Source organism: Neopelma chrysocephalum, unplaced genomic scaffold (assembly GCF_003984885.1).
Source record: "Neopelma chrysocephalum unplaced genomic scaffold, ASM398488v2 Primary Assembly neopelma1_26, whole genome shotgun sequence".
Lineage (NCBI taxonomy): Eukaryota > Metazoa > Chordata > Aves > Passeriformes > Pipridae > Neopelma > Neopelma chrysocephalum.
Window position 1 is genome coordinate 26,228,424 of NW_020897695.1, and position 25,003 is coordinate 26,253,426.

The 25,003-nt window shown below is 37.0% G+C and overlaps 1 protein-coding gene across 2 annotated transcripts in view; it reads right to left on the reverse strand.

The window, feature by feature from the left end:
- The window catches only part of CTDP1 (CTD phosphatase subunit 1), a 97,733-nt gene that overhangs the window by 65,861 nt on the left and 6,869 nt on the right, over nucleotides 1-25,003 (reverse strand). For both annotated transcript variants that reach the window (XM_027675998.1, XM_027675999.1), the window contains exons 2-8: nucleotides 18,275-18,358; nucleotides 14,840-14,933; nucleotides 13,283-13,411; nucleotides 11,799-11,949; nucleotides 7,107-7,197; nucleotides 5,859-6,025; nucleotides 3,182-4,267 (exon numbers count right to left, since the gene is read on the reverse strand). In XM_027675998.1, coding sequence (XP_027531799.1) covers nucleotides 3,182-4,267; nucleotides 5,859-6,025; nucleotides 7,107-7,197; nucleotides 11,799-11,949; nucleotides 13,283-13,411; nucleotides 14,840-14,933; nucleotides 18,275-18,315 — 1,759 coding nt within the window. In that variant the 5' untranslated portion in view covers nucleotides 18,316-18,358. The remainder of the gene's footprint in view (nucleotides 1-3,181; nucleotides 4,268-5,858; nucleotides 6,026-7,106; nucleotides 7,198-11,798; nucleotides 11,950-13,282; nucleotides 13,412-14,839; nucleotides 14,934-18,274; nucleotides 18,359-25,003) is intronic.

Below are 25,003 nucleotides of genomic sequence, written 5' to 3' on the forward strand. Positions count from 1 at the left end.
TACTTTACCAACAAAAGCAACAGGGTTGCCCGGTCATTGATTGAATTTAGAGCAGTGCTTAACTGGATTTTTTTAAAGACACAGGCCCTGAAAATATTTTTAAGAAAAAAAACCTGTTGACACATCACAGCTATAGGAAGTGACACAGAATCAAACAGATTTTGAAAAAGAAAAAAATTCAGAGCCCAAAGTTGACATATTTTCATCCCTACCACACTGCAATAATTTTTGACTGATCTGAACAGCTTTATCTGCTCCACCAGCAAAAACTCAATACAAAAATCAACTACAGCGTCTTTCACCTGTTCAGGAAGGAAAATAATGTTTATTAAATAGTGTGGTAACGGCTTAGCCAAGTGTGTACACAGCTATAACAACTCATCATACAGTGCAGTTTCCTGATGCTTAAAGCAAAGACCAGATGTTTCAAAAAATGAAGTAAGATTTACGCAAGTGGAAAGGACTACAGGGTAGACTTTTCTCAGTCACTCAGATTTATGAAAGGTGATTAAATGATACAGAATTCCTTGTGTTTTACAGTAATTCAGGTAGATAGGATTTTCTTCATTATATAGGACTGGAAATACTAATTTTCTCCAAGAACAAGGATTTATTTAATTTCAGAGTTCAGAGTACCTGCGTCCACAGAGAAACAAGCTGCCTATCTCCTGAGAAAGAGACAAGTATACACGAAGGACAAAAGAAATTTAAATTATTTACTCTAATATGCTGGGAAGGATGCTGTAAATACAACCTAAAATGGTTTTCAGTAGCTATTCATTTCAATGTACCAAGTTATGATGAGGTCACTTTGCAGGAAGAAAACCCATCACTTCAAGACCTCAGGGGCACACTGACTTCTTCCCTTTTATGTCCTCTGATGAACTCTTCCTTTGCCTTCAAAATGCAAAAGCTCACCCCCCAACACTGCTGCAGGTTAAGCATATGCCATTAATTACATCTCAGCTAATGCAAAGTAAGCACGCAAGCTCTAGTTGCTTGTCACAGTCCCAAGTCTGCCATTGTTAGCAGGGTCTCCCAGAAAAAGTGAACTAATAGGTATGTTTGGATCACCTTTTCACAAACACATTAAAAAAAGAAAAGGTTAAAAGCAGCATAAGAACACTGCCTGGTCTCATGTCATTGACTTCTGAATAAAACTCAAGAAGGGACATGCTTTTGTAGACACCAAGCAGGGCCTGAGATGTTTGCCACGGGAGCCAGAGATGCAATATTTGTGTGGTTTACTGGAAGCAAGAGAATTTGCTCTCTAACCACACAAGAATCACTATGAAAATCACATTGACAGATGAATTATCACAAATCCAGCTGTGACAGGACAAACTTACACCCTTTAAATCTCTGATTAAGTAGTTTCCTTCATGAAATTAGGATGATGCAGCATAGATACTCCCACCTAACAAGAGGTGAGAATAATATAGTCTCAATTTGAAAAAAGTCAAAACCCCTTCACAAAACCAGAACCATAGTCAATCCGCAAGAATCCTACAAAGAAGGGTTATTGAAGAATACAGTTTTTTCACTTTAAATCCCCCTATTTATTACAGATATAATTACTAAGTGATGATGGAAGATGACAATAGTATTGCTCATTAGGCAGAAACAACTGCCAAGTTACCTCTTCTAGATTTAGTGCAATATGTAATTTAATCAAAGCAAAGTTTAAATAGTTTTTTATATTCAGAAGTACTTTGGTGAATGATTCACTAAGAATGCGCAAGTGGTAAAGAATTTACTCATAAAAATAGAACACAATGATGTATATATTTATCTACATAAATACACAACCCTCCTCACACTGTACATTCCAAAATCAAACAAGGAAAAAGTCAACTGTTTCTCATTATCACATGCTGTGTTCCACAACATGCTGTGTTGTTATTCAACACTTTTCTCTAGAGAAATGTATATGTTTGGGAGGGTTCCATTTACATTTATCCTATCAATTTTACCCCCTCACACAACAGTTGCATCTGATGTACAACTACATTCAGAAACCATCGAGTGCAAGGTAGACAAAGAAACTTTGAATTGAAGTATTCTAAGATTTGAAACTGGAAAAACAGTAGTTATATTGACAGCTAATTCCATCTTCTAAGTTTTAAGTTGTTTTTACTACTAAAATCTGCATCTCCATTTTTATTGCATGTTTTTACTCTTTAAATGCCTCCCTACATACACACTATCTACACTTAAGGTCATACACATTTCAAGGAAAGTATACACACGAATAGTATAGCCAGGGAAAATATATCCTTTTTTAAAAATACAAGCCAATGAAACAAAGCTGCTTCTGATGTACTAAAATCTTACATGAACATGAACAGCAGTCAAGAAAAAATAACCCAATAGGGGGCTGATGTGTATTTCTTTGCTTATGACACCTACATATGTCCTAAAACTACCTGTAAGTTTTAGATGATTTAAAGCATGCAGTTTTACTTTTGGATTTCATGGGTTTGATAATCAGATATTTAGATTCCATGTAAATTCAAAAGGCTAACAAAAAAAGTGTACTAGAAGCTAGTGCTGGCCTGTTAGTTCCTCTGCAGCAGCTACCAAAGGTGCATTCCTACCAATTATAGCCATGTAAAAACAGGTAGCTTTGTCAAAGACATACCAAAAGTTACACAATGGTCTCTTACATCTCCCTTGACAAAAAATGTACAGGTTAAGCACAGAGCAGTGACAAGGTACCATCAGTCTCAAGATAATTTGTTTGAATTCCATACCAAGTGAAACTAAACCATGAGAAGTTAGATCTGAGAAACTGTGAAAGAGAGCACTGCTAGAACTTTATAGCAAGACCACTATAAACTTTTCTTTGACACAAATGTCGAAAGTTTCTATTCAACAATTTTAATAGTCAAAGACTCAATATCACCAATTCTTAGCCAAAAAGTGAGACATAACACACTACATCAGAGGTTATTTAGTGCATCCTCCTTTTAGCAATTAAAAACTACACGATTAAAAAGACGACAAAAAGAAAAATCCTTTTCAAAAGGCTTCTAAATCAATTTAGGAAAAATCTTTCCTTAATGTCAATTCAAATCTCTGTTACATTAAAGCCTGTAGGTTATACAGAAAAACAGCTCAAGGCATGCATGAACTGTATCAGCAAAAAAGCTGCTGGAAAACTCAAGTCTCGAATACCTACCTGTCCTTGCTGCAATGAGATGTGTTGCTTTATCAGGATCATCAGCACTCAGTACTAGATTCTTCACAATTTTAGCTCCAAGTGCTGTGGCATGATAGTGTTCCCGTGTTTTCTCAATGGGGAAGTTTGTTGGGTAAAGTCCACTAAATATTATGGTTACATCTGACAACACTTTACTTTTTAGTTCTGGTACTATTTTTCTGATGTCTGGAATTTCCTCAATCTCGTTTTTCAGGTATTTGTCATACTTTGTGTAATAATCAGTGTGAACTCGCACAAGGATCTCTTCAAGATATATTAAATGGTCGTCATCATCTGTATCATCCTCCTCCTCTTCCTCCTCCATACTCTGGTCTAAGGACTCACCCATTGTAATTCCAGACTGTTCACTATTCTGGGATTCTGTTTCAGCTTCTTTCTTGTCTGCACACCCATTACCTAAATCACAAAGGCTTTCCTGTTCACTTTCTTCTTGTGCTTCAAGATCAGTTTTGTCCTGGGTATTTTCACTAGACAGAGACTGTGTGTCCCCAGAATGGTTCACCAGACCATCCTTTTTCTCACTCACATCAGTGCAACTCTCTTTCTGCAAATTGTCATCCTGCAGAGGTTGTTTGGATTTCTTCCAGCTTCTCTTTTCCTCATTCTCACTATCTGATACAGAAGTGGATGACTTTCTGGTATCCAAACCACCGTCACTTTCACTGTCGCTAGACAGTTCAAAGTCCAAGACATTTGTTGTCTTCTCTTGGGTTTGCTGCTTCTCTGTAACTGTTCTATCAACTTGTTCAGAAAAAATCTGAGATTCTTTTGTATTTGTCAAATCGTTAGTGACCTCACTGTCCATTTTGTGATCGGTGCTATCATTTAAGGAGTCCTGGGCATCAACTTTATCATGAGAGTTCATATCCCCATGAGATGTTTCACTGCTTACAGAAGTACTTCCATTTGCAGTGCAAGTGTCCTTTGCAGCTTTCTTGAGACCATTGCTTTGTTCTTCTACACACATAACATTCTTTATTTCTTCAGCATCCTTTGCTGATGTCACTGTTGGATCCAGTGCCTCTGGTTTTGTAGAGTGGTTTACTAAAACACAGGCAAGAAAGAAAACATATATATATTCTCATTCTTCATGTGTTTTTTTTTTAAGATTATTCAAAATTTAATTTTCTTTTACCTTAAACACAAAGTTTACATATGGAGTTAGACTTCATTATGTCTGGCATTCATCACTAGGTTTTTGAAAGTTGTTAACATACTCTAGGTGTCAGTGAGTACTAGAAAGAACTGGAAAACCTAACAAACTTTACTTTTATAAAGAAACTTCTTTATAAAATGTAACCATTTTTTTTTTCTTTAAAACATGCAGGTCATAAGTAATTATTTGTTAACTATGCAAACAAACTATTTACCTTGTAGCATAAGTTTTATGATTACAACTCAAGGAAACAAAAATACTGCAATGGAGAGAAAAAAAAGGGGGATGGGGCAGAATTTGCTTCATAAGGTCCTAATCCAGAACTATAGTACAAGAACTTCCTTTATAAACTTCCATGTCTTTCAAATATGACCTACTTTTCATAGCAAAATAATTGCACTTTAATACTTGAAAAGATATACATGTTTTAGCAATACAAAGATGCCATTCAAACTTCATTTGAGACTGACTGAATGCAACTAAATGGGTAAGAGTCACAGACAGAAAAGTAGTTTTAGGATGTGCCTGCAGATGTCTTTTCTGGAGACAAAGAAATCACAGATATCCAAAAATTTGCACACAAACATTCACCAGGAACACTGTGAAGTCACTCTACTTTGTATCCCTTCTATGTGCATGTTCCTGTCCTGCAAGTAACGATGAGAGTCAAGTGTAGAGGTCCTACATCACAGTGACCTGATTCAGGGCTGAGCACATTATTCCTGTTTCCATATTGGACACCTCTAGTTCAACAAGGGAAAAAGAACAATGTCACGTAGTAAATAAAAAAAACCAAACAACAAACCCTTGGCTAAAAAAAATCCCTGCAATTCTTTCCTAAGACGCTGTGTTTGAAATACATTTTGCCCCCAAATTATTACTAACCTAGTGATACACACCTTCTAAATTCATTACTTGTATTACACTGCTGAGCCTACTGAACAAAAGGTTCTTGTGTCAAATGCCGGAACAACATGTTAAACAGATGCTAAAAATCCCACACTAATTTTATTAGCACAATAAGGGAGGTAAAAAGAGATCAAAACATTCATTTTCAGCAGTATGTTGAGGCCAGAGTTTAATAACTATTACTTCCAAGTCCCAAGGGCAAGGAAGGGGGCCAAAAAGGAGAAACCTACAGAAAGCAAATAACTGAAATGTTTTACATGGGTGTGTGGGAAGAAACTGTCCCCCTCTACATGTTCTTGAACAGTCTGGTGTATTGCCAAACCAGCTCTCAGCCATAACACTATTACCAGTACTCCACTTCTGCTGTGGTTGCCTGCCAAAAGGAAAGCTCTCAACAAGAACAGCCCAGTTTTACTGAACTACTCACATTTGAGCCGTCAACTACAGTAGTCTACGATTTCCCATCTGAGCATAACTGCAAAACCACTAAAGACCACCACAATGACTTGTATCAACCATGTTTTAAAAGTGGACAAAGTTGTAAAGGTGGTTTAAAACCAATCCAATTACCTTTCTTCTTCATTTGCATTTCTCTGGATCCAGGAGGTGCATTAATATCTCCTATCCCCTGAAAGTATACATACTTCTTCACAGTTATCAAATTGGGTGCAAACTTCCAAACATCCTCTCTATCATCAATGATGCAAACCATGGAATCCCCACATGGAAAGAGATCTCTAAGAGACAGAAGAGTTGATAAAAGTGATCCAGTTTTAGAAATTTATATAGCAATGAAAGTAGTTTCCGTTGATGTTCTAGTTTATTATGAGCATGTCTGCAGAACATGCTTATTCATTAACTTACAAAAATCCCAGCAATATTAAAATTACAGAATTCAAAATACAATATTAAAACAGATTAAAATTAATAAAAAAAGAAACACCTATTTTAAAATCCCTATCCCAAAGGCTAGAAGCAGAAACCAACAAACCTCTGCAAGAGCAAAACATTACAACATTTCAGTCTAGTTTTCACTGGTTTTGTTGACAAACAGCCTGAAGCCAACTATCACATGGCCAATACACTACTTATATATAAATAGGAAAAAAGACACAAGAAGAGTTTTTAAAGAGTAGGTTCATCCAATCCAAGATAAAGGAAGCAAAAGTACTAATAGCACCTCTCATGTAGGTGGAGGAAGAAGAGTACCTAAAGTGCATATTAAAAAAATCAGAGCAAGAGAAGAAAAAAGCTTCTCATTTGCTACAGACAGACGCAGAGAGGCAATAATTTTTAGTATTTCATAAAGCTAGATGAAACATATCTGTTTTTATACTCTGAAAAACATGTGAACGCGAATTTAGATTACAATATGAATTCAAGGCTCTAGATGACCTAACTTCAAGAAACACTAGAGAATCTGCTTATGGCACGTTTGAAAGTCAGAATACTAGATATCCAATTATAAATTAACCTCGAACTGAGAGTTTTGGTTTAATTAAGAAAACCCACAACATATAAATCATTATAAAGATCGCAAGACAAAGTGGAAATGTGGTTGTTGCAAGAATAAAAAGTGCAAGTGAAAACATGATGCCATTGCTTCACACTTTCACTGTTCTGCCACCACAGAACCCATTAAGTAGATGAAATACTGCAATGCCTAATATCTCAGTTTTACTGAGATGGTGTTGATATTTAAGAGGTAGATAAAGGACTATAAACACGACAAGTACAGAGGGAGTACTTTTTATTTTATTTAGCATATTTTCTCTCTGTTATCCTGTTTTGTATAATGCTTAAGACCCATATACATACCTAAGATTCCCAGTTTTAGAAAATGGATCGATACATTCATCCCTTGACAATATCCGATGGGAAAAAAGCTTCTTTTCAGGGTCCAAAAATCCTTTTGGAAGAAGAAATTAAAAAGTTAATGTTCGAGATGTTTGTTCCTTATTGACGTTCCATATAATTCAGCTCTTTTAGTCTGCACAACAGCAGTTTAACAGACAATTTTAAGGTAAGAGATTATATGGGAGAAAGTACAGCGGATCAAGTATTTGTAGCTAATTCAGTTGGATTAATTTTAAAAATCCCATCTCACTTTCTTTCAAGACAGCAATAAAACTGAAACGAAAGTAACTAAATTTAACCGCCAAATTAATAAGGCTGAAAGAGATACAGTAGGTGACAGATACACATGATTTTCGCAACTTACATTTATCTCTCTATAGCTGGTTCTTTAAATCTAAATGCTCTCCTTAGCTCATTATTCCTAGGGACTGCAGAGAAGTCTCAAGAGTCGGCAATGTGCTGCAATACTTAAGCACAGTGGGCAAGTTAAGGGACAGTTCCAGCCGGAGCTCTTGCGTTTGTAGGTTTTAAGTTGTACCTCTAACAACTACTTCAGTACATTTACATATAATAAACATATCCTGGGATTCCTAGAAATATTTAGGTCCAGTTGCAGTAACTTTTCTGACTGCACTCTTTAAAAAAAAAAAAAAAAAAGACAAACCAAAACTGAAACAGAAGCTGTGCTAGTTGATCTTAAAGCAAGGTAAAATGCCCTTATTTAGGAAAGTGGTGGCTTGGGTGTACAAACACACATGCATATGCTTCTGCACTTAGTCTCCAATAATGAAGTTCACCCTCATGACCAGATCGAAGTCATGTAATCACTTAGAAAGAAACTGGCATTTTACATGCTAATCTTTATTTTTCCTTTTACTGAATTTGTACAGAAGTTAGCATCAACTTCATTCTTATGAATAATACAAGGCAGTCAATACTTACTTGGGAACAATTTTTTAAAGTTTTATTTTCTTTTATTTTAAATGGTGGCCATCTTATTGTCAGAAACAGAGTTCAAAATGACCACAGACTCTTAGGACCAACTTTAATTTTCTTTCAAGGAGCTTTGAGATTTTCACAGAAAACACGTTCAAGTCCTTTTAGCTGTCTAGCTCCCAGGAGTATGTTAAGTTGGGAGTTCAAAAACAGAGGGTATAAAGTAAAAAAAAAAAAAAAAAAATCAGTCATCACCTCTGAAAGTTGATCTTATACGTACTTAATGTGTAATTGGAATAACTTAAAACCCATAAAAGCAAGAAAATTCCGAGTTAAGGACAGAGGTTCAACCTTAACTCACCCGACTATGCTTAAGAATTGCTGCAAACTCGAAGAATCATCCCCTGTAGTGAGACCCTTGCAGTACCTAGACATAATGAATTGAGAGAATTAGCTACAAAGATTTATTGCCATACACACAGATACTTTGACAAACTACATAAGCTGTCATACAAGTTGCTGTTCTTCCCAACAAAATTCTCTTCCACTAATTATTTTAATACACCAAATTGGACTGGAGTGCACTGATTACATGGTAAAACCGCAACGATGCACTCAGTTGCAGTGTTGTCTAGCTAAAACTGTAAGAAAAGGGAAGCTGAACTAAAAAAGCCCAAATGCAGAAACCCTGTCTGTCAGGGATTAGAGATGAGGTAGCACAACAAAGGCAATGTTTTGGGAAGGTTTATCAATAAGCGACTACACTGAGCTCAAAGATCCAGCTGCATAGATAAAAGCCCACCTTAACAGAGTCGGGTCTTTCAAAGCTAGTTGAATAACACAGAAAACAGTACTGGTGTTTTGAGAAAGTTCTTTACAGGTCAAACTGTTTGGTTTCTTTTAGATCCTCCCTAGTCAACTAAAGCAACATAACAAACAACCTTGATGTTTTCACATCTCAGGGGAAGGGCAGATAAGATTTTACTCATCATACATCATTTGTTTTCAGCAATAGTATGTTAATATAATCTTTAAAGCTTGGAAAAGGCTATATTGGCTATTCACTCTCCTATTCAGCAATTCTACTCCATGCAAGAGCAAACAAGACAACTAGTGGGTAGAGTACATACTCTTGTAATTGAAACATAACATATATGACAGCAAATAGAACATAAATCTGACTAAAATCTTTACATTAAAAATAAGTACATGCAGGTATTTCCTCCAAGATAGAACTAAGCAGAGGCTACAATTGGCCAAAATAATTATGTAGTGGTGAAATACTACAGGAAGTTCTAGATTATAAAATCCAAACTCATCTTCATAAACACACTACCAGATACCATTTTGTAAATGAGTCAAACTAATAAGGGGTTTAGGATAAATTATTTCAGGAGATATGAATGGTGTTTACAATTATCAGCTAATCCCACTTAACAGATGATAGAAGGCAGCTGAGATGAGAGAAAAGGACCGACAAGATGTTATCTGTTTGCAAAAGCCTTCTAGGACAGGAAAGGCGCAGCCCAGAGTTCAGATTTCACAAAGAAATATAGAATGTATATACAGGATGTAAGCAAACAACCTTCTTCTTATGAGAACGATCTCCAACATTTTGTTACAAGTTATTTCTTTATGTAACGTAGGAATAACAATAAAATATCAAACTGACAGGTCTCTGTGAGAAATCGTTTAACCAATACTGCCATCAAGTGTTCTCTGTACATATCAGTTACTTATTTCTGTTACTGCATCTTGGTTGCACAGGTGAGCAAGGGACCAAAGACTGTATCAACTGTTTCTCCACAGATTTCAACTGAAACTATCACCATTACTGCACAAGTAATTCACTTGCAGTTTGAATGCCTTTGATGAGGTTAACTTCAGGCAAAAATCCAGAGGCCTGGGGATGTAGGGAAGCAGCAATACCCCAACTAGCTCCTTTGGTGGCCGTTTCCTCTACGGAATAATGGAGCAGCTTGAGTATGATGCCCACTAAGAGGCTTGTAACATTTCAAGTATCAGTCTGTCCTAGCATGGGGACAGTAAAGTAATCCACGTTTTACTTCAGAGATTAAAATGGGCAGAGGACCAAATCACACATAAAGAGAAGATTGAGCACTCCTATATAATGAGTTAACTACCTCTGCAACTCATTCTTCTCCCTGGCTCTAAAGCCTATTTGCTATACATCTTCTGATTTTATTTGGTATACACCTTCTGGCCTTAGGGCACATGCCAGATTTTGGTACACAGATAGAGGTGAGGAAGATTGTCCACTCACTTCTAAATACCACACAGGTATTTAAATCTAGCGTATGAAAAACTATCCCCCTTTTGCTACACAAGATAAAAAGAGATTCTAAGAAGAACAGCTGGGTACAGACGTGTCAATGCATTAGCAGTACACAATGTATAATCCAAGAGTGAGACTGACAAAGCTTTAGGAACATTCTTCAAACAATACAGTCAATAAAGACTGAATAACGTGGAAATGTTCACTTATATGGGCAGGACGGGACACGGCTCTCAAACTTTCTTTCAGGGAGAATTAGTTGGAGACCACAAATAGGCATCGCATTCTGATTACAGAAATATTGTATGTTGTCATTCAAGTCTCATATTTGTCATTACAAGCCTCTTCTGTGGTATTCAACATGCATAAAGAATTGTTTACTTATATATTTTTTTTCTAAACTGTTTGAAAATTAACTAGGATAGTTAGCTCTCTGACTATTTTGGAATCTTCCTCTCTTGCCAAGGAGTGGGATAACTGGGACAGTGTTGTTCAAAGCACTCCTGGCAATAACACAAAAAAAGTAGATGTGAAAGACAACTTAAAAAAAAGCTAGGAGACATGGAACAGCAGCACGGACAGTTTGACATGCAGAGTCAACCTAAAACATTGTTAATTATATTGTCTTAGACCAACAGACTTGATAAAGATAATGCTTGAGGAGATAATGCTATTCTGCCAGGGAAGACTACAATTGGCTTTCACCCCATCTTGACAGTTTAAACATATGGTCACATTCCTAACATGATTCTGACCCATATCCTTGCATAAACAGGGCAGTTTTCTTTTCTACTTGGAAAAAAATTTCATTCAGTGACCCACACAATAGACTACTACTGCTATAATTCAAATGCAAGTTTTCAGTTACTAGGAGAAAATATTTCTAAGTTCTTGAAAAGAATATGTGAAAATACTGCTAGACTTCTGTTTTTCCTGAAGTAAGTGCATCTCAGCTCCAGGACACAAATAGAACTGGTGTAAATTGTTTTATAGTAGCAAAATTTCCTTTGGTGGAAGGAAACAACGTGGGGGGGTTGGTGTTCCCCACAGGAGGAGATAATCTCACATTGTTCATTTTTATGGAATGGTTAACTTTAGATTTTTAAGACAAGTGATTTTGTAGATCATTTTTAGAGCCCATCAACATAATTCCTTAATTCAATAAGAAGGCATGAGTTGTCATGCCACAATCTGATTCTCTAAAGCACATCTGATGGGGGAAAAAGATTATTTCTACTATTACAGGCCATACAGGCACTGTCTTGCAAACAAGCTAAGAATTCTACTTACAGGACTATTTAGGAGATGGTTTTGCATAAAAGAAAGAACAAATACTTAAAAACAACCACAGAAGGAAAATTAGTCATGTGAGTATGAAGGCTGAGGATGCAAATATTGTTAAACATAAACATACTGCTCACCTGCAATTGTATGTGCATACAGCCTGCTGCCAAAAGTAAAAACATGTAATTCATAGAGCTTGGCAATTTTCTCCAGGAATTCCTTACAATGAGGACGCAAACGCGTGTGCAACATTGGCTCACCTCGACCTAACTGGAAATGAAATATTCCCTAGAAGAAAAAGCATGTTGAATATTATCAAAACAGTAAACAAAAATGTCAGCATTCCAGAAGTGCCCTCTTCCATGACTTCCACTACCTTTATTTGGTCTGACTAGACTAAAGCAAGTTTTGGCCACAAGATTATGTGGATGAATAAAATCCGAAGCACATCTTTGCTCTGTGCCAGGCAGTCCAACAGTAAGGTTTTCAAATGCAGGAAGCTGTACTGTTGAAAAGGTTATGATGCAGCTGTGGCTTTCAATCAAATCTTTACTAATGGTAAACTAATCCGAGAAATTTCTCAAGCTGCTTTTTTCAGAAAAGTTCAAGATCTCACTTCAGTCAGTATCTTTCAGTGAACTTCACACATATACGTACTGAGCTCAGAGAAAGACTTTGTTGGATGAAAAAATATGATGTCTATGCAAATAAAGCATCAGACGCAAACCAGGAAGGAAGCTTGTAGATAGAGATCCCAGTCAAAAATCTCAATATTTTAAAAAGTATTTTTCTTCAAACCATGCATTTACACAGGTAAAGGCATAGCCTTTCAGGTAAAAAAGGAGGTTTTTTTTAATCCTTAAGTTGAATATTCACAGTTCCCTTTCCTCTTCATTGCAATGTACATTGTTTTTTGCTAGGAAGTGTAAACACGTGTTGAACCTACTGGACATGCAAGAATGTCAAGAGGAAAGAAAGAACAACTAAGCAATCACAGTTTGCATGATACTGATGTTTGAATTTGCATCCTCTGGTTCAAAGACACTGTAGACACATTTCAACATGCTTCTGGTTTTAAAGTTTCCAAATTGGAAATGTTACAAGCTAATAGTTCTTTCAGTTCAATGACAAGCATTTAATGAAGAAATTAAAAAGCAACACACAACCTCTCCTTCCCCACCCAAAAAATCCCCAAAGAGGATAAAAAAACTAGACATACTCAAGGAATGACAAGCATAGCAACACAGAGAATTGGTCAAAAAGGGACTTTGAACAGTAATTCACTATATCCACCTCAGACTTGGAGGGAAAATAGTCTCATTACCGAGTACTCAGCTTGTGAATTGCAGAGAAAGGAAAGCAGAGATTAAAATTAGCTACCTGAAATTTCTCTCTTAAAGTGATTAGACTGAAAAAGTGCAGGAAAGCTTGAATGGAAGAAAGAAAACTGTCAATTTCAATGTAGAGACAAAGGAACATATTTCAGAAGACTTGTTTCTCATTTTCTGTTATTCTTTATTTGCAATTTTACCTAATCACAGCATGTTCTCTTAAAAAAACATCATTTAAATGCTAGAAACATTCCTGTTGTTACACTGGCTTGAAAGTTAACACCAAATACCTTGTTGGACATTTGTTGGCAGTGCTGTTCTGTAGTATGGATCAACGTCTGGTCCAAATCTACCATGAGCACCAGTTTTCTATTTCGATGTAGTCGCTGTTGATCTTCCCTTCCTAGCTGCTCAGCTTGCTGTAACAAAAATATTCACTGCTAAGCTTAACTTAAAACAAATAAAATTAGGTTCATTGCCTTTTGTGTATTGTAAACTTGGGAAGTAGTTCTGCTACAAACTAAGCGCATAAGAAGTTATGCTTCAACATAACTGTAGCAATGGTAGCTTTACCAGCAGTTTTTCTCTCAAAGTCTACTTTCAGATCTTTGTGATGCTTGTAACTCTTAAAATGCATAAGCTCAGCACAACTTTAAAATGTAATAAGTACATAACCACCAAATTAATTTAAGACCTAGTGTCTTGAGAGGAAATAACAGTAGCTCTGGGGTACATAAACAAAAAGTTCATCAGTAGGTCTGAGAACTTTGACTGCTACGTTCAGTAATTTTGCATCAATTAGGTACCATCCGGCTGACACGACCAGGGTGAGTATAAAACTGAAGCTGCTAATGACAGAATTATAACTGTCAACTTCAGATTAAAGAATATGTGCCTTCAGACATATTTAGTTAAGATCATGTAGTCCTATGTGGGCAATATTATCAAATATCTTATACTCCAGTAAATGTGAGAGAAGTTTACTCCTCTTGTGCACATTTACAAACTTTCAAAGTACCACATTAATCTCTGTGTTCACTTGACCCACTTCTGATAGCAAGTTGCAGTGTTATCCTCAAGACAGATAAACTTAAAAGTAAAGTTTAGTTGGAGCATTACAAAGCAGCATGAGTCAAATGTGAACCGCCCTTTGAAAGTCTCTATGATGGGGACACTTTCAGCTGCTTATATCTTCACAGTTCCTCTCACTGGTGTTCTTCTAAGAGTTACCAGGAAAAAAAAGTAAGCAGCAACATAAAGTAAAAAAAATATCAAGCTGGTAAGAAAGACAAGCGGAATGTTTATCTTCAAAATAAACACGCTTTTCTCCCCCTTAAGAAACTGAGGGATAAATGAGTATATTTTGATAACTCAGATTAACAGAATATTTGAAAAATAATTAAACAATTTTAACATACAGGCAAGTTGCAAACAAACAAGCTTCACTATATCTAGTGGGAGCAATTACAATGTGAAAGGTAAAGCTAGGTTTTAAAGACATTGCAACATTTGAATACATTTCAACCAGTGGAGCTTTCCACTAACAGCTCATTCTTAGAGATAAAAACATTCCACCAATTAAGTTTTCAGGCTGTCACAGATGTGCCATCTTTTCAGTACACAGCTCAAAAAAAAAAACCAGTATAAAACCTGAAAACAATCAATCTACATGAAGTTAATACACAAAAGCCCCAGGCTACTGATGTTCAACCCCAAATTTGTCTTCAAGGGGAAGCCAAACTTTCTGTGTGAAGTATATACAACATTCAAGAAACTACTATAATTAAGTTTCTCAACTGTGGAGCTACTGTGAAAGGTGTGAATAAAGCAAGCATGATGGTACTTACCTCAGAGCTAACTTTCAGTTCTGGGACACTGTGAACCATTGACACAGTTGCTGTGGATAATGGTACATTCTGCTTTCCGTTCCTGCTTCGTATCCTAATCGCATAGGAAAAAGAAGCATCAAAAGAGAGCAACAGTTTAGTGAAAAGTTGAACATGCTAAAATCTGTAGTATCAAACTAGTCCCCACCAAACAACTATGACTTAAGAGAGCTATTTTGACTAACACACTTCCAAATTCTTGTTAATGCAAGTTCCTAGACAAAATGGATAGAGATCAAAGGAGCTCACTAGAAAAAACCCTGCAAAAAGTCACTATAATATGTTATACTTCCATATGGTTATTTCATGACAAAGGACACTACAATGAAACACACATCTATGTATTGATTTGTACTAGAAAGCAAGCTATAAACTAAGTATAACCACCAAATCATTCAAATTTAAAACTATTCCTTTCCTTTTCTTGCAATCATTCTGCATGCAATTGTCTACTTTTTTCCAAGCCAGACTATGAAATAAATTTAAGCTAAGGATAGGCAAAGTTACTCTTCACACACAGTAGAGTGACTTAGAGGTGACTGTTGCTTCAAGAAAAGCATCTGAAAAAACCCCCATACGTGCTCTTCCCATTGGCACAAACAGAACGAGGAACTACACGTATGCACGTATTTATTTTAAGTGTATGTTATACACGTAGCCTTACTCATATATGTATCCACATGATACACAGATAAATACTAATACATGCAGAATGGGTATCGTCCTTGTGTGCTTATGTGAGAGTGTGTGTGAGTACACACACAAATCCAAAATTCCTCGAAAATTCACCAAGTAATCCTACAGATCATCAGTATCACTAGCTTCCAGCTTACACAATCACTTTATTTAAAACTTTGACATCTAATTTATGATTCAGAAACATTAAAAATATTACTGTACAAAGTTTGTTCTATGTGACACATACTCATCTTTTAATACTCCCAACTACCAGTCCTGCCAAGAACAAGATTTGGTATCATATCTACAATCAGAGTTAAACTTAACCCAGATTTCACTTCATGATAAACAAGCTGCTGAGGAACAACTGTTACTGCGCTGTGTTGAGGCAGACACGACCACAGACAGATATGCTTTTACTGTACCGTAGTGTTTGGCACCATTCATGCCCAAGAAGGAAAGATATTTCATTTGGTCCAAAGTTTACATTTTAGCATCTTACATCCTTTGCTTCAGAGTTCAGAACAACTCATATATAATCCTGAGTGACATTTTAAACAAGCCTTTAAAAACAACTGTTTTCAACCATTAGTTGAATCAGCATTAGGAATTGTTTAACAGAAAGGATGCCACTGGCTGTATGCTTTTCTTTAAGCAAGAAAAGCATCAATGCTTTTGAATTGCCTTCTGATGTAGGTTCAGCAGACGTAACATATTATTTCAGATGTTTAAGCCATTTTGTATAAAATGAAGACACGGACACAAAGACACAGTAAGGAGTATAAAGAAAGAAAAATTAATTCACTGGATATATTGAATTCATCTGGATTTTTAATGAAAAAATAGCAGTATAGCAATATTTAGATGTGACTGTATTCAAACCTCAAATCAAGTATTCATTCAGGGCAGACAAAGCCCTATTCATAATTATCCTTTGTTAGATTTGCCAAGTTATACTTGTTTACAAAATATTAACATTCAACTTCTTATTAAAAGTTATATCCAACCACTGACTGGGTACGTATTGCATAACTTTCTCAACATTCAGTCCACTTGCACTAGTTTATGGGACAATGTTCATAACGTAAATCTAAATAATGAACATGAATTAAAATGAAACCAAACAAAATGAGCATGTGACATTCATTTATAAAATCCAGACAACTATACAGCCTATTTTGGGAAACAGCTGTTGAATTAGTAATTTGATATGCATAAGAAACATTCTCTTTACCAACTGTATTAGCAATGAGACAGAGCAAAGGAGAAATACAATTATCTTTCAAATTTGCTTTCTTTTTTGGCTTAAGGTTTAAATTCCTTTAGTTCCGTGGCAGAATATTTCACAGAAAATTGAAAACAGTTCTGAAGTCTTAAAGTGAAAGCACTGGAGACAAGCTAGCTCCCATTCAGACACAGTACAAATGAAGTAAGGTCATATTAACAGGACTGCTATTACCTCAGAGCTATTTACACCTGCACAGGTGTAAATAAATTCTCAGGTTTATCAAGTCAATGTTGACACACCACACAACTCTCAGCCTCAGTGATAAGTACATGGAAAGCAAAGTAGGATACAATGTGATGAGAATTTGTCTGTATGCATGCTCTTTACATCTTCTACCTAAGGTACTAAGTTACCCTAGACTACCTCCACAGAAAAAGAGCACACACAGGTATTAAGTCCTAAATTTGTAACGTGAAGTGTAACTCAAGTACCCTTATGGCATCTTATTCGCTCATATTCCTAGTTATAAGACCCTGTAACGGCTAAATTGAAATGCAGTTCCAAATAACGTATCTGTGACTACAGTGTCATACATATAAGGACAAAGAGGGCACACATTCAAAAATTTCGGAATGACAAAACAATTGCCTTTTGTAAATTGCAAAAATAAATTAAGACAGTGGGCATAACTGGCCTAGATCTTGCCTTTTCATGTGTTAGTTTTATCCACAAGGAACAAAGATTCCTGTCTAGAAGCAGCAATTTTTCAGTAAAGAAATATGATTACACTATCAATCATGTGATCAAAAATTAATATATTCAGACCACTCAAATGTAAGCAACAATTTAATGAGCCAATCTCAAAAGATACAATTTTTTAAAGGAAATGTGAAAGAGTACTCTATGCTGAAACTTAACTTTAGAGGAAAACTCCCTCTCAGATTTCCTTATAGGAGAACTACTTCTGTCAGAAAGTATGAATACTGTTCTCCCCTCCCACTACTACCTACCATTTCACAGTTAATATTACAGGTAGGATTCACAACTACCAAGACCCGGAAGAAAGCATCAAAGGAGATGTTACAGGAGACTTCCAGTACTTGAAGGCCCTACAAGAGACCTGGAGAGGGACTATTTACATGGGTCCTTGACAGGACAAGGGAGAATGGCTTTAAACTGAAAGAGAGTAGGTTTAGATTAGATATAAGGAAGAAAATGTTCTCTGTGAGGGTGGTGAGGCACTGGAACAGGCTGCCCACAGAACCTGTGGATGCCCGAGCCCTGGAAGAGTTTAAGGCCAGGTGGGATGGGGCTCTGAGCAACCTGGTCTAGTGGAAGCTGTCCCTGCTTGTGGCAAGGGGGTTGAAAGTCGATGATCTTTAGGGTCTCTTCCACCCAAACCATTCTATGATTTTATTAGATGAGAGAAAGAGCTTGGACCCCTAATCAGAAGCAAGGCAAAGTTGGAAAAAAGAGCTGACAATACTTACTGAGTTAAGTCCTGACCACATTCTGCACACAATCCTTTCATAACAACAGGATGGCTGCACCCTTCCAGTCTCACCAAGACAGTCCTGAAAAAGATGTAGGTATTCCATTTATTGCAGGTAGATTCAGACACTTAAATTAGAAACTGCAGATTGAAAGAATTCGAAGAATAAATTCTGGTTATGATTTGAGTGTCAGTCCCTTAAGATATATGCTTTTACAGCAACAGGGGGAAGAAGACAACCAACTAAGTATTCAAATTATTCATTGTCACAACTTTAACAGTCACTGAAACATATATTAATGACAGTTTCTAACCTTGGTTTAGCAAAGAAGTTCAATAAAAACAAGCACTGTTTGTCCAGAAACAGTTCATATTCAATTAGATACAACTCCCCATTAATACCCTACTGAACTACATAGTAATGAAAACCAAATGTGGAAACTTCAAAATCATGGAAGGGTTGAGGTTCTCTTCTCTAAAATCAATGAGTCTAATGAACCTAACACTGCCAAGTCCACCACTAAACCATGTCCCTAAACACCACATCTGCATGTCTTTTATGCCTCCAGGGATGGTGACTCAACCACTTCCTGGTTCCAGTGCTCGACAACTCTTTCTGAGAAGAAATTTTTTCTCATATCCTGTCTAAACCTCCCTTGGCACAACCTGAGGTAATCTCCTCTTGTCCTATTGCTTGTTACTTGGAAGAACTAAGCAACCCTCACCTGCCTACAACCTCCCTTCAGATAGCTGTAGAGAGCAATAAGGTTCCCTGAGCCTCCTTTTCTCCAGGCTAAACAACCCCAGCTCCCTCAGCTGCTCCTAATCAGACCTGTGCTCCATCCTTCTCCAGCTTTGTTGCCCTTCTCTGGACATGCTCCAGCACCTCGATGTCTTTCTTGTACTGAGGGGCCCAAAATTTAACCCAGGATTTGAGGTGCAGCCTCACCAGTGCTGAGCACAGGGGCAGATGAGTTCTATACTGACTTCATCTTAGCTTATTATTTTCTTGTGTCATGGCAGAAGCATATATTGCTTCAGTCTTCTCACAAAAATATTTTTATTTTTGATCCTTAAGCCTTGCATTGCCACATTTTAAAATAAAGACATAAAAAAGGATATTTTATTCTTTCTTCCAAAGAATAGCTAAATCAAACCAGAAATTAGAGCTGGAAACCCAAAGTGTAACATTCACTATTCCAAACTTTTTAGAAGACAAAGTATGCTTTTCAGTTGAGTAGTCCAATTAAAGTATTCCTTGTTTAGTTATCAAAATTCCAGGTCTTAAAAATATAATAATTTACTTTTTCTCAAACATTTGAACAGTCATTATAAGATACTTTTATTTTCTTCAATACAGTTGGAGGAACCAATTTTTCAGACTTATTTTTAAAAAATTCTAATAAGCAGATAAGCTTCTACAAAATTTCACCAACTCTGATCATGAGCTGCAGCATCTCCCAAATATTTTTTAGAAAAACAAAACAAAAAGCTAAAAACCATCCCCCAACAACCACCAACAAAATCCAGGCTATTTCATAAGATGGTTGTAGTGGTTTTTCTGTGGCTTTAACCTGTACTGCAATAAGCAGACTGCACCAAAAAGAAAACAGTTTTGCATGCTTAAATGTCTCATTTGTATCTGACTACCAAGTGTTTGGCAATTCTAAACAGAAATCCACTTTTTAAATGACACCTCCAACTGCTTACCTGCAGTGTGTCACTTGTTCCTCAACGACCAAAAGACTGATGACTAGCAACAAAACTGCAGTTCATGCCCACGTTGAGGATTTTTTCCTCTTTGAGAGCGAAAACTAGATTCAGGTCAGGTTTATTTCATGAGAAGTCTTCACAAGCCATCAAACTACCAGTATTGCCATTTACAAAAGCGCAGACTTATGCCCTTCTCAGTGGCAGGCACTATCTGCTTGGAAATTACACCTCCTCTTCCTGTGTGAGCAGTTTAGATCTTTTTTAAACATGGTACAGAGTTCACAGAAAACAAATAATAATTGCTCAGTCTTGATTTTTTAAAAGAACTGCACAAGTGAACATATTTTTGTGGCCTTTCACTGTTGACAATTCACTGTTTGATTACTTAGTTCTCCTCTCATCCCCCTACATTTGTATTACTTCATTTGACTCTTTTCCCCGCTTCCTTTGACAATACGTTTGTCTTGTTGTCTTTTACCTTGATTCACTGCTAAGCTTCTTTTTAGGCTACCAGCTCACACTAATAACCATGTCAGAACTGCTCATCTTCACCCTGTGTTCAGTGTATAAATCCGAAATTACAGACACCTAAAAAGCCAAAAAAAAACCCTCATGATATGAGCTACAGAAACATGTATATGAGATTACAATGACTGAGTTTTTACCTCAAATTAATTGGTTTTCAAACCACAATATCTCTAGGCATTCTCTACTTTGCATCCAAGGTAACCTCACACTCCAGGTATGCAACAGGAGGAGCTGGCATACTCCTGGGCTAAGGTATGATTCAAATTAGGATATGCAAGAGCAGAGATTCTTAAAAGAAGGTTAGAGTTCTAGGTTATTAATTGATACTGTTCCTAAACAACACCTCTATACTTCGTCTCATACCAAACATCACCACTCAATATCAGTTTTGCCCCTGCACATCTAAATATGACCACAGCTGCCACATTTAAATGTGCTGGAGATAAAAGGTACGCAATATCAAGCCGTCTGTCATACTGTTCTCTGTGCTGATGTTTAACCCAAAGGCCAGAGGAAGAACTCCAGACCACCAATGAACTTCTGAGCAAGATATAGTCAAGTGGTCAAGTTTCAAGTACAACTGTCAGGATCTTAGGCATACTTCTGCCAGGGAGAAAACCCAACACTACTTAGTGCTGCAGAACGCAAGCCTGAACTCCATAAAGACTTAAGCATACTTAAATTTTAGTATATATGCTTTAATGACTAAAAAGCAACAAACACAGAACTCAAGTAGAATGACTTGTGAATTTCAGACCTCAAAGCTCTCCTTTTACTGGTGAAGTGAGGGATTTTCAAAATATAATGGCCAAGATCCAAGACAATTATCAGACAAGAGCAACCTGAATCAAAGGCATTTTTAAATGGCTGCATATACCAAACAGAGGTTCAGGTTTCTGCTTGATCTCTTCTCTGGGTCATAACTGAAACCCACTTATAAGAATAGAGCCTTTCCCTACTCCATTTCTGCAGAGAGGAAACATACTCCCAACCTGCTCTGCACTTCAAATCTGAAGAATTCCAATACATTCTACTGCTGGCAGCATTAAAAGCATCTTCCTCTTTTTCCCAAAACTCCTTCAGTACCCACTTGGGTACTGATGCAGGGCTCATCCCCTACTTCAACAAAAACGTTCCAAGGAAAACTGCCACAAATGATGCAAAATCTTTTTCCAGTTTTACAAACTGTCACAATTGTGCAGGTGAGCTGGGGGAAGCAATTGGGATAAGAACCATTGGGTTATGACAGGCACATGTTTTGGGGGTGGCTGTGGAGGTGGTACATCACTCCAATACCCAGCCTGACAGGCAAAGGACTGCAACAGGACCACAAACTGCCCACATGGTTTCTTTGGTTTCTTTTAAGCAAAAAATACAATGGGATTTAAGTGAAACTTGAACTAGTAAATAAGGAAACTCACTATGGGATCTTATTCACATTCCTTCCAGATGTGTTTTCACACAAACAGACACTAGGTGTGCCATTATAGCAAAATCTTACTTTTTTTGTCCGCAGTCTCACAAATAGGGACAGACATTTACTAAAAGCCTCAGGATGGAGATGATTATAAGCCTGTCACTGTTCTCCCAATACTTCCATACTTATTCTGTTTCTAAACCAAGTCTTTTAACAATATCTGCTTTAAATTGGCACCATGGGACAGAAAAAAAAGGGAAAGCTGTCATGAAATCCAATATGAGTATTTTGCTTTTATTAACAGAGGAAGTCAATGCCCTTGCTAATTTTAGAGTGTGGTCATTAGTGTTGACTCCAAATGAAGAACTGTGTATCAAGCGTAACCACGGCTCTGGTTCCTGGTAAGTTAACTACGTTGGGAAAGCCAGCACAGAGTTCTGGTATCTATGGTACTCCCCAGTTGTAGCAACCAGTTTATGTCATCACTGAAGTGAACACACTGCAAACAAAAAGTAATCCCCTAAAGGTTTTGTTAGGTTTTTTTGGTTTGTTTTAGTGTTTTTTTTCTTTCCAGCATGATCTAACACTTCCAGCAAAGAAGAACCACAGCAGCAAGTGCAGGACTTTAAGGAGAACAGGAGCAAGAACTTCTTGAGATAGCCTATCACAGAAGACAGCCACTCCATGCATCAGGAGGGGCTGGTCAGCTGCAGCACACGAGTACAGTGGCCATGAGACAGCTTTACTGGAGACACCTACAAAGAGCTGTACCTTAAGGGAACCCAGGATAACACAGGAACAGAGAGGTTATATCTGTTATTCATAATTAGTCTATCTTGACTGTACATTAGCCATGTCCTTTATTACAGCTTGGCTTCACTACCAGAGGCAACTACTCCAATAACATGCTGCCAAAGAAAGGCAAACTTCCTTTCCTCCCCACCCTGAGGTTTCCTCTGAAAGCCCACCCCCTCTTTGGCACTTCAGTACCCTGGAAGACAGAACAACTCACCAGGCCTATCCAAGTTTTCTGCTGGGTTTAGAGTCAAAGCAGCAGATAAAAGCAGTCCAGCAAGGGTGACTGATCAATGCTGCAAATGTTTTAAAAACAGGGCTAAGACTGGGGAAAGACACAGGCAGTTTCAACAACTCACATTTTCTCCCCACAGTGACCAGGTTGTTTTGTTAGCATTTATTTTGCCTACCTATTCGAGACTAGCTTGAATATCTCCAAGTTATGAAGACATAAGTTTTACTTAAAGTTTGCTTCAAGGAACAATGCGCTGGCATAGAAAATGTAATGCAAAAATACAGTGCAAAAGTTACAAGATGAAGCTACTGCTCCACATTTACTTGTATCTCATGTGAGTCTGCCAGCAGCCAAGAGATTGCTGAGTTTCCTCAGATCAGTTTGGGATAAGGACAGACATCAAATACCACAAGAGACACACAGCCCAAGTTGTCACTGTGATCACTTAAAGCTGGTGTCCTCAATCTGATGCCATGTACCCTTGCAATTAGCATCAGAAGTTGTAAAACTGTACTAATGCAGCAAAATGAGACTGTTGGTGTACAAGTAAACAAAAGTCCCTGCCCTCATTCTACAGCATGCTTGCGGGTATCTCAGACCAACTGTCAAGGGGTAGAAATACCGAATGAACGGATCTTCATATCAATGATTATTAATACCAACCCTTATTGAATGAACCAACTGATCTAGAACAAATAAGAGTACACAATCTTTTAGCTGTCAGATGAAGTTAGATTCAACTCAAAGCCTGCTTCTACAGTTTAATGTACTCAAATTTCTGAAACACTGACATTTTTGTTAGCTTACACTGGAACAATATGTTGTCGTGTGTGGCTGCAGCATTTAGAACTACTACTGAGAGCCCTCAAGACCAATCTGCATGAAACCACAGCCTCTGTAACACACAGGACTCCAGTTTAGTAGCAAGGATTTTTCAAAGCCTTAATCACCTTGACATACCATGTAAGAGTATTTAACCACTGGATTTATATTTATTTAACCCTCATTAATATTTGTAAGGAAGCAGAGAGTCCTTGAATAATTGATTAAAAATACCAAGGATCACAGGGACACGTGGTCCTTGTTCATACAGCCTCTTTAAGATGTTGGAAGAAAGATGTCTCAGCAGTTCACTACAGAAGCCACTTGACTTACACTCAAGGACAAGCAAAGAAGGCTGTATTTCACATATGCATGAGCCCCAAAAAGCATCACCCAAAAAAGCCAGCCCTTTAAATAAAAATAAATTTAAAAACCCCCCAAACAATACCCACGCCCTATCCTAGAATGATGCAGACATGAGGGTAAAGAGAACTACAGAAAAACTGCTGCGAGCAGTAGCTCACAGAAAATATAATTTGCACTTCAACGCATCATCTCAATTCTCCAAAGCTAAGGTGGAAATCACGGGTCTTGAGATTCCCCCCCCCCCGTTAAACACAAACTATTCACAATTATGAGTTAAAGTGTTGTAAATTTTTTCTTCTACTTTTCACGCAAGATATCTGTTCAAGCTTAGACTTAGGTCATGAATGCCAAGAGAAACTTAGGCCCAGAGTTTCTGGATTTTATTTATAATCCAAAAAACATCTTAAGCTTGAAGTAAGTCTATTTCCATTTGCAAATTTGCAAGGCTTTAAGTATTTCCATTTATTTCTGGAGAAGAATTTGCGCTACAAGCAAGGAGGTACCCTCTCACCTTCTATGCACACATCTGTGGACAGCTTCCTGCATGTTACAAAAAGCCACTGTTAAAAGTCAACAATAAAAAGGTATAAAAAAAAAAAGGCAAATGGGTTTGCAGTATTCATTACATAAAATCTAGTAAATTTTTCAAATATGATTTACAATGGGTTTTTCAATTTTATTTAGAACATTTTAAACCAGAAGTATAATTATTTGGGAGAATCTTAAAGAGGTAAAGGTAAGAATATGGTTTTCTGTACTTTTACATAAAACCCCTGCGAAACAATGAAGTTCATACAGAATGAATGATGCAAGCTCTTAATTCTATAACTTGTTTCTTTAGTATTAAGCAG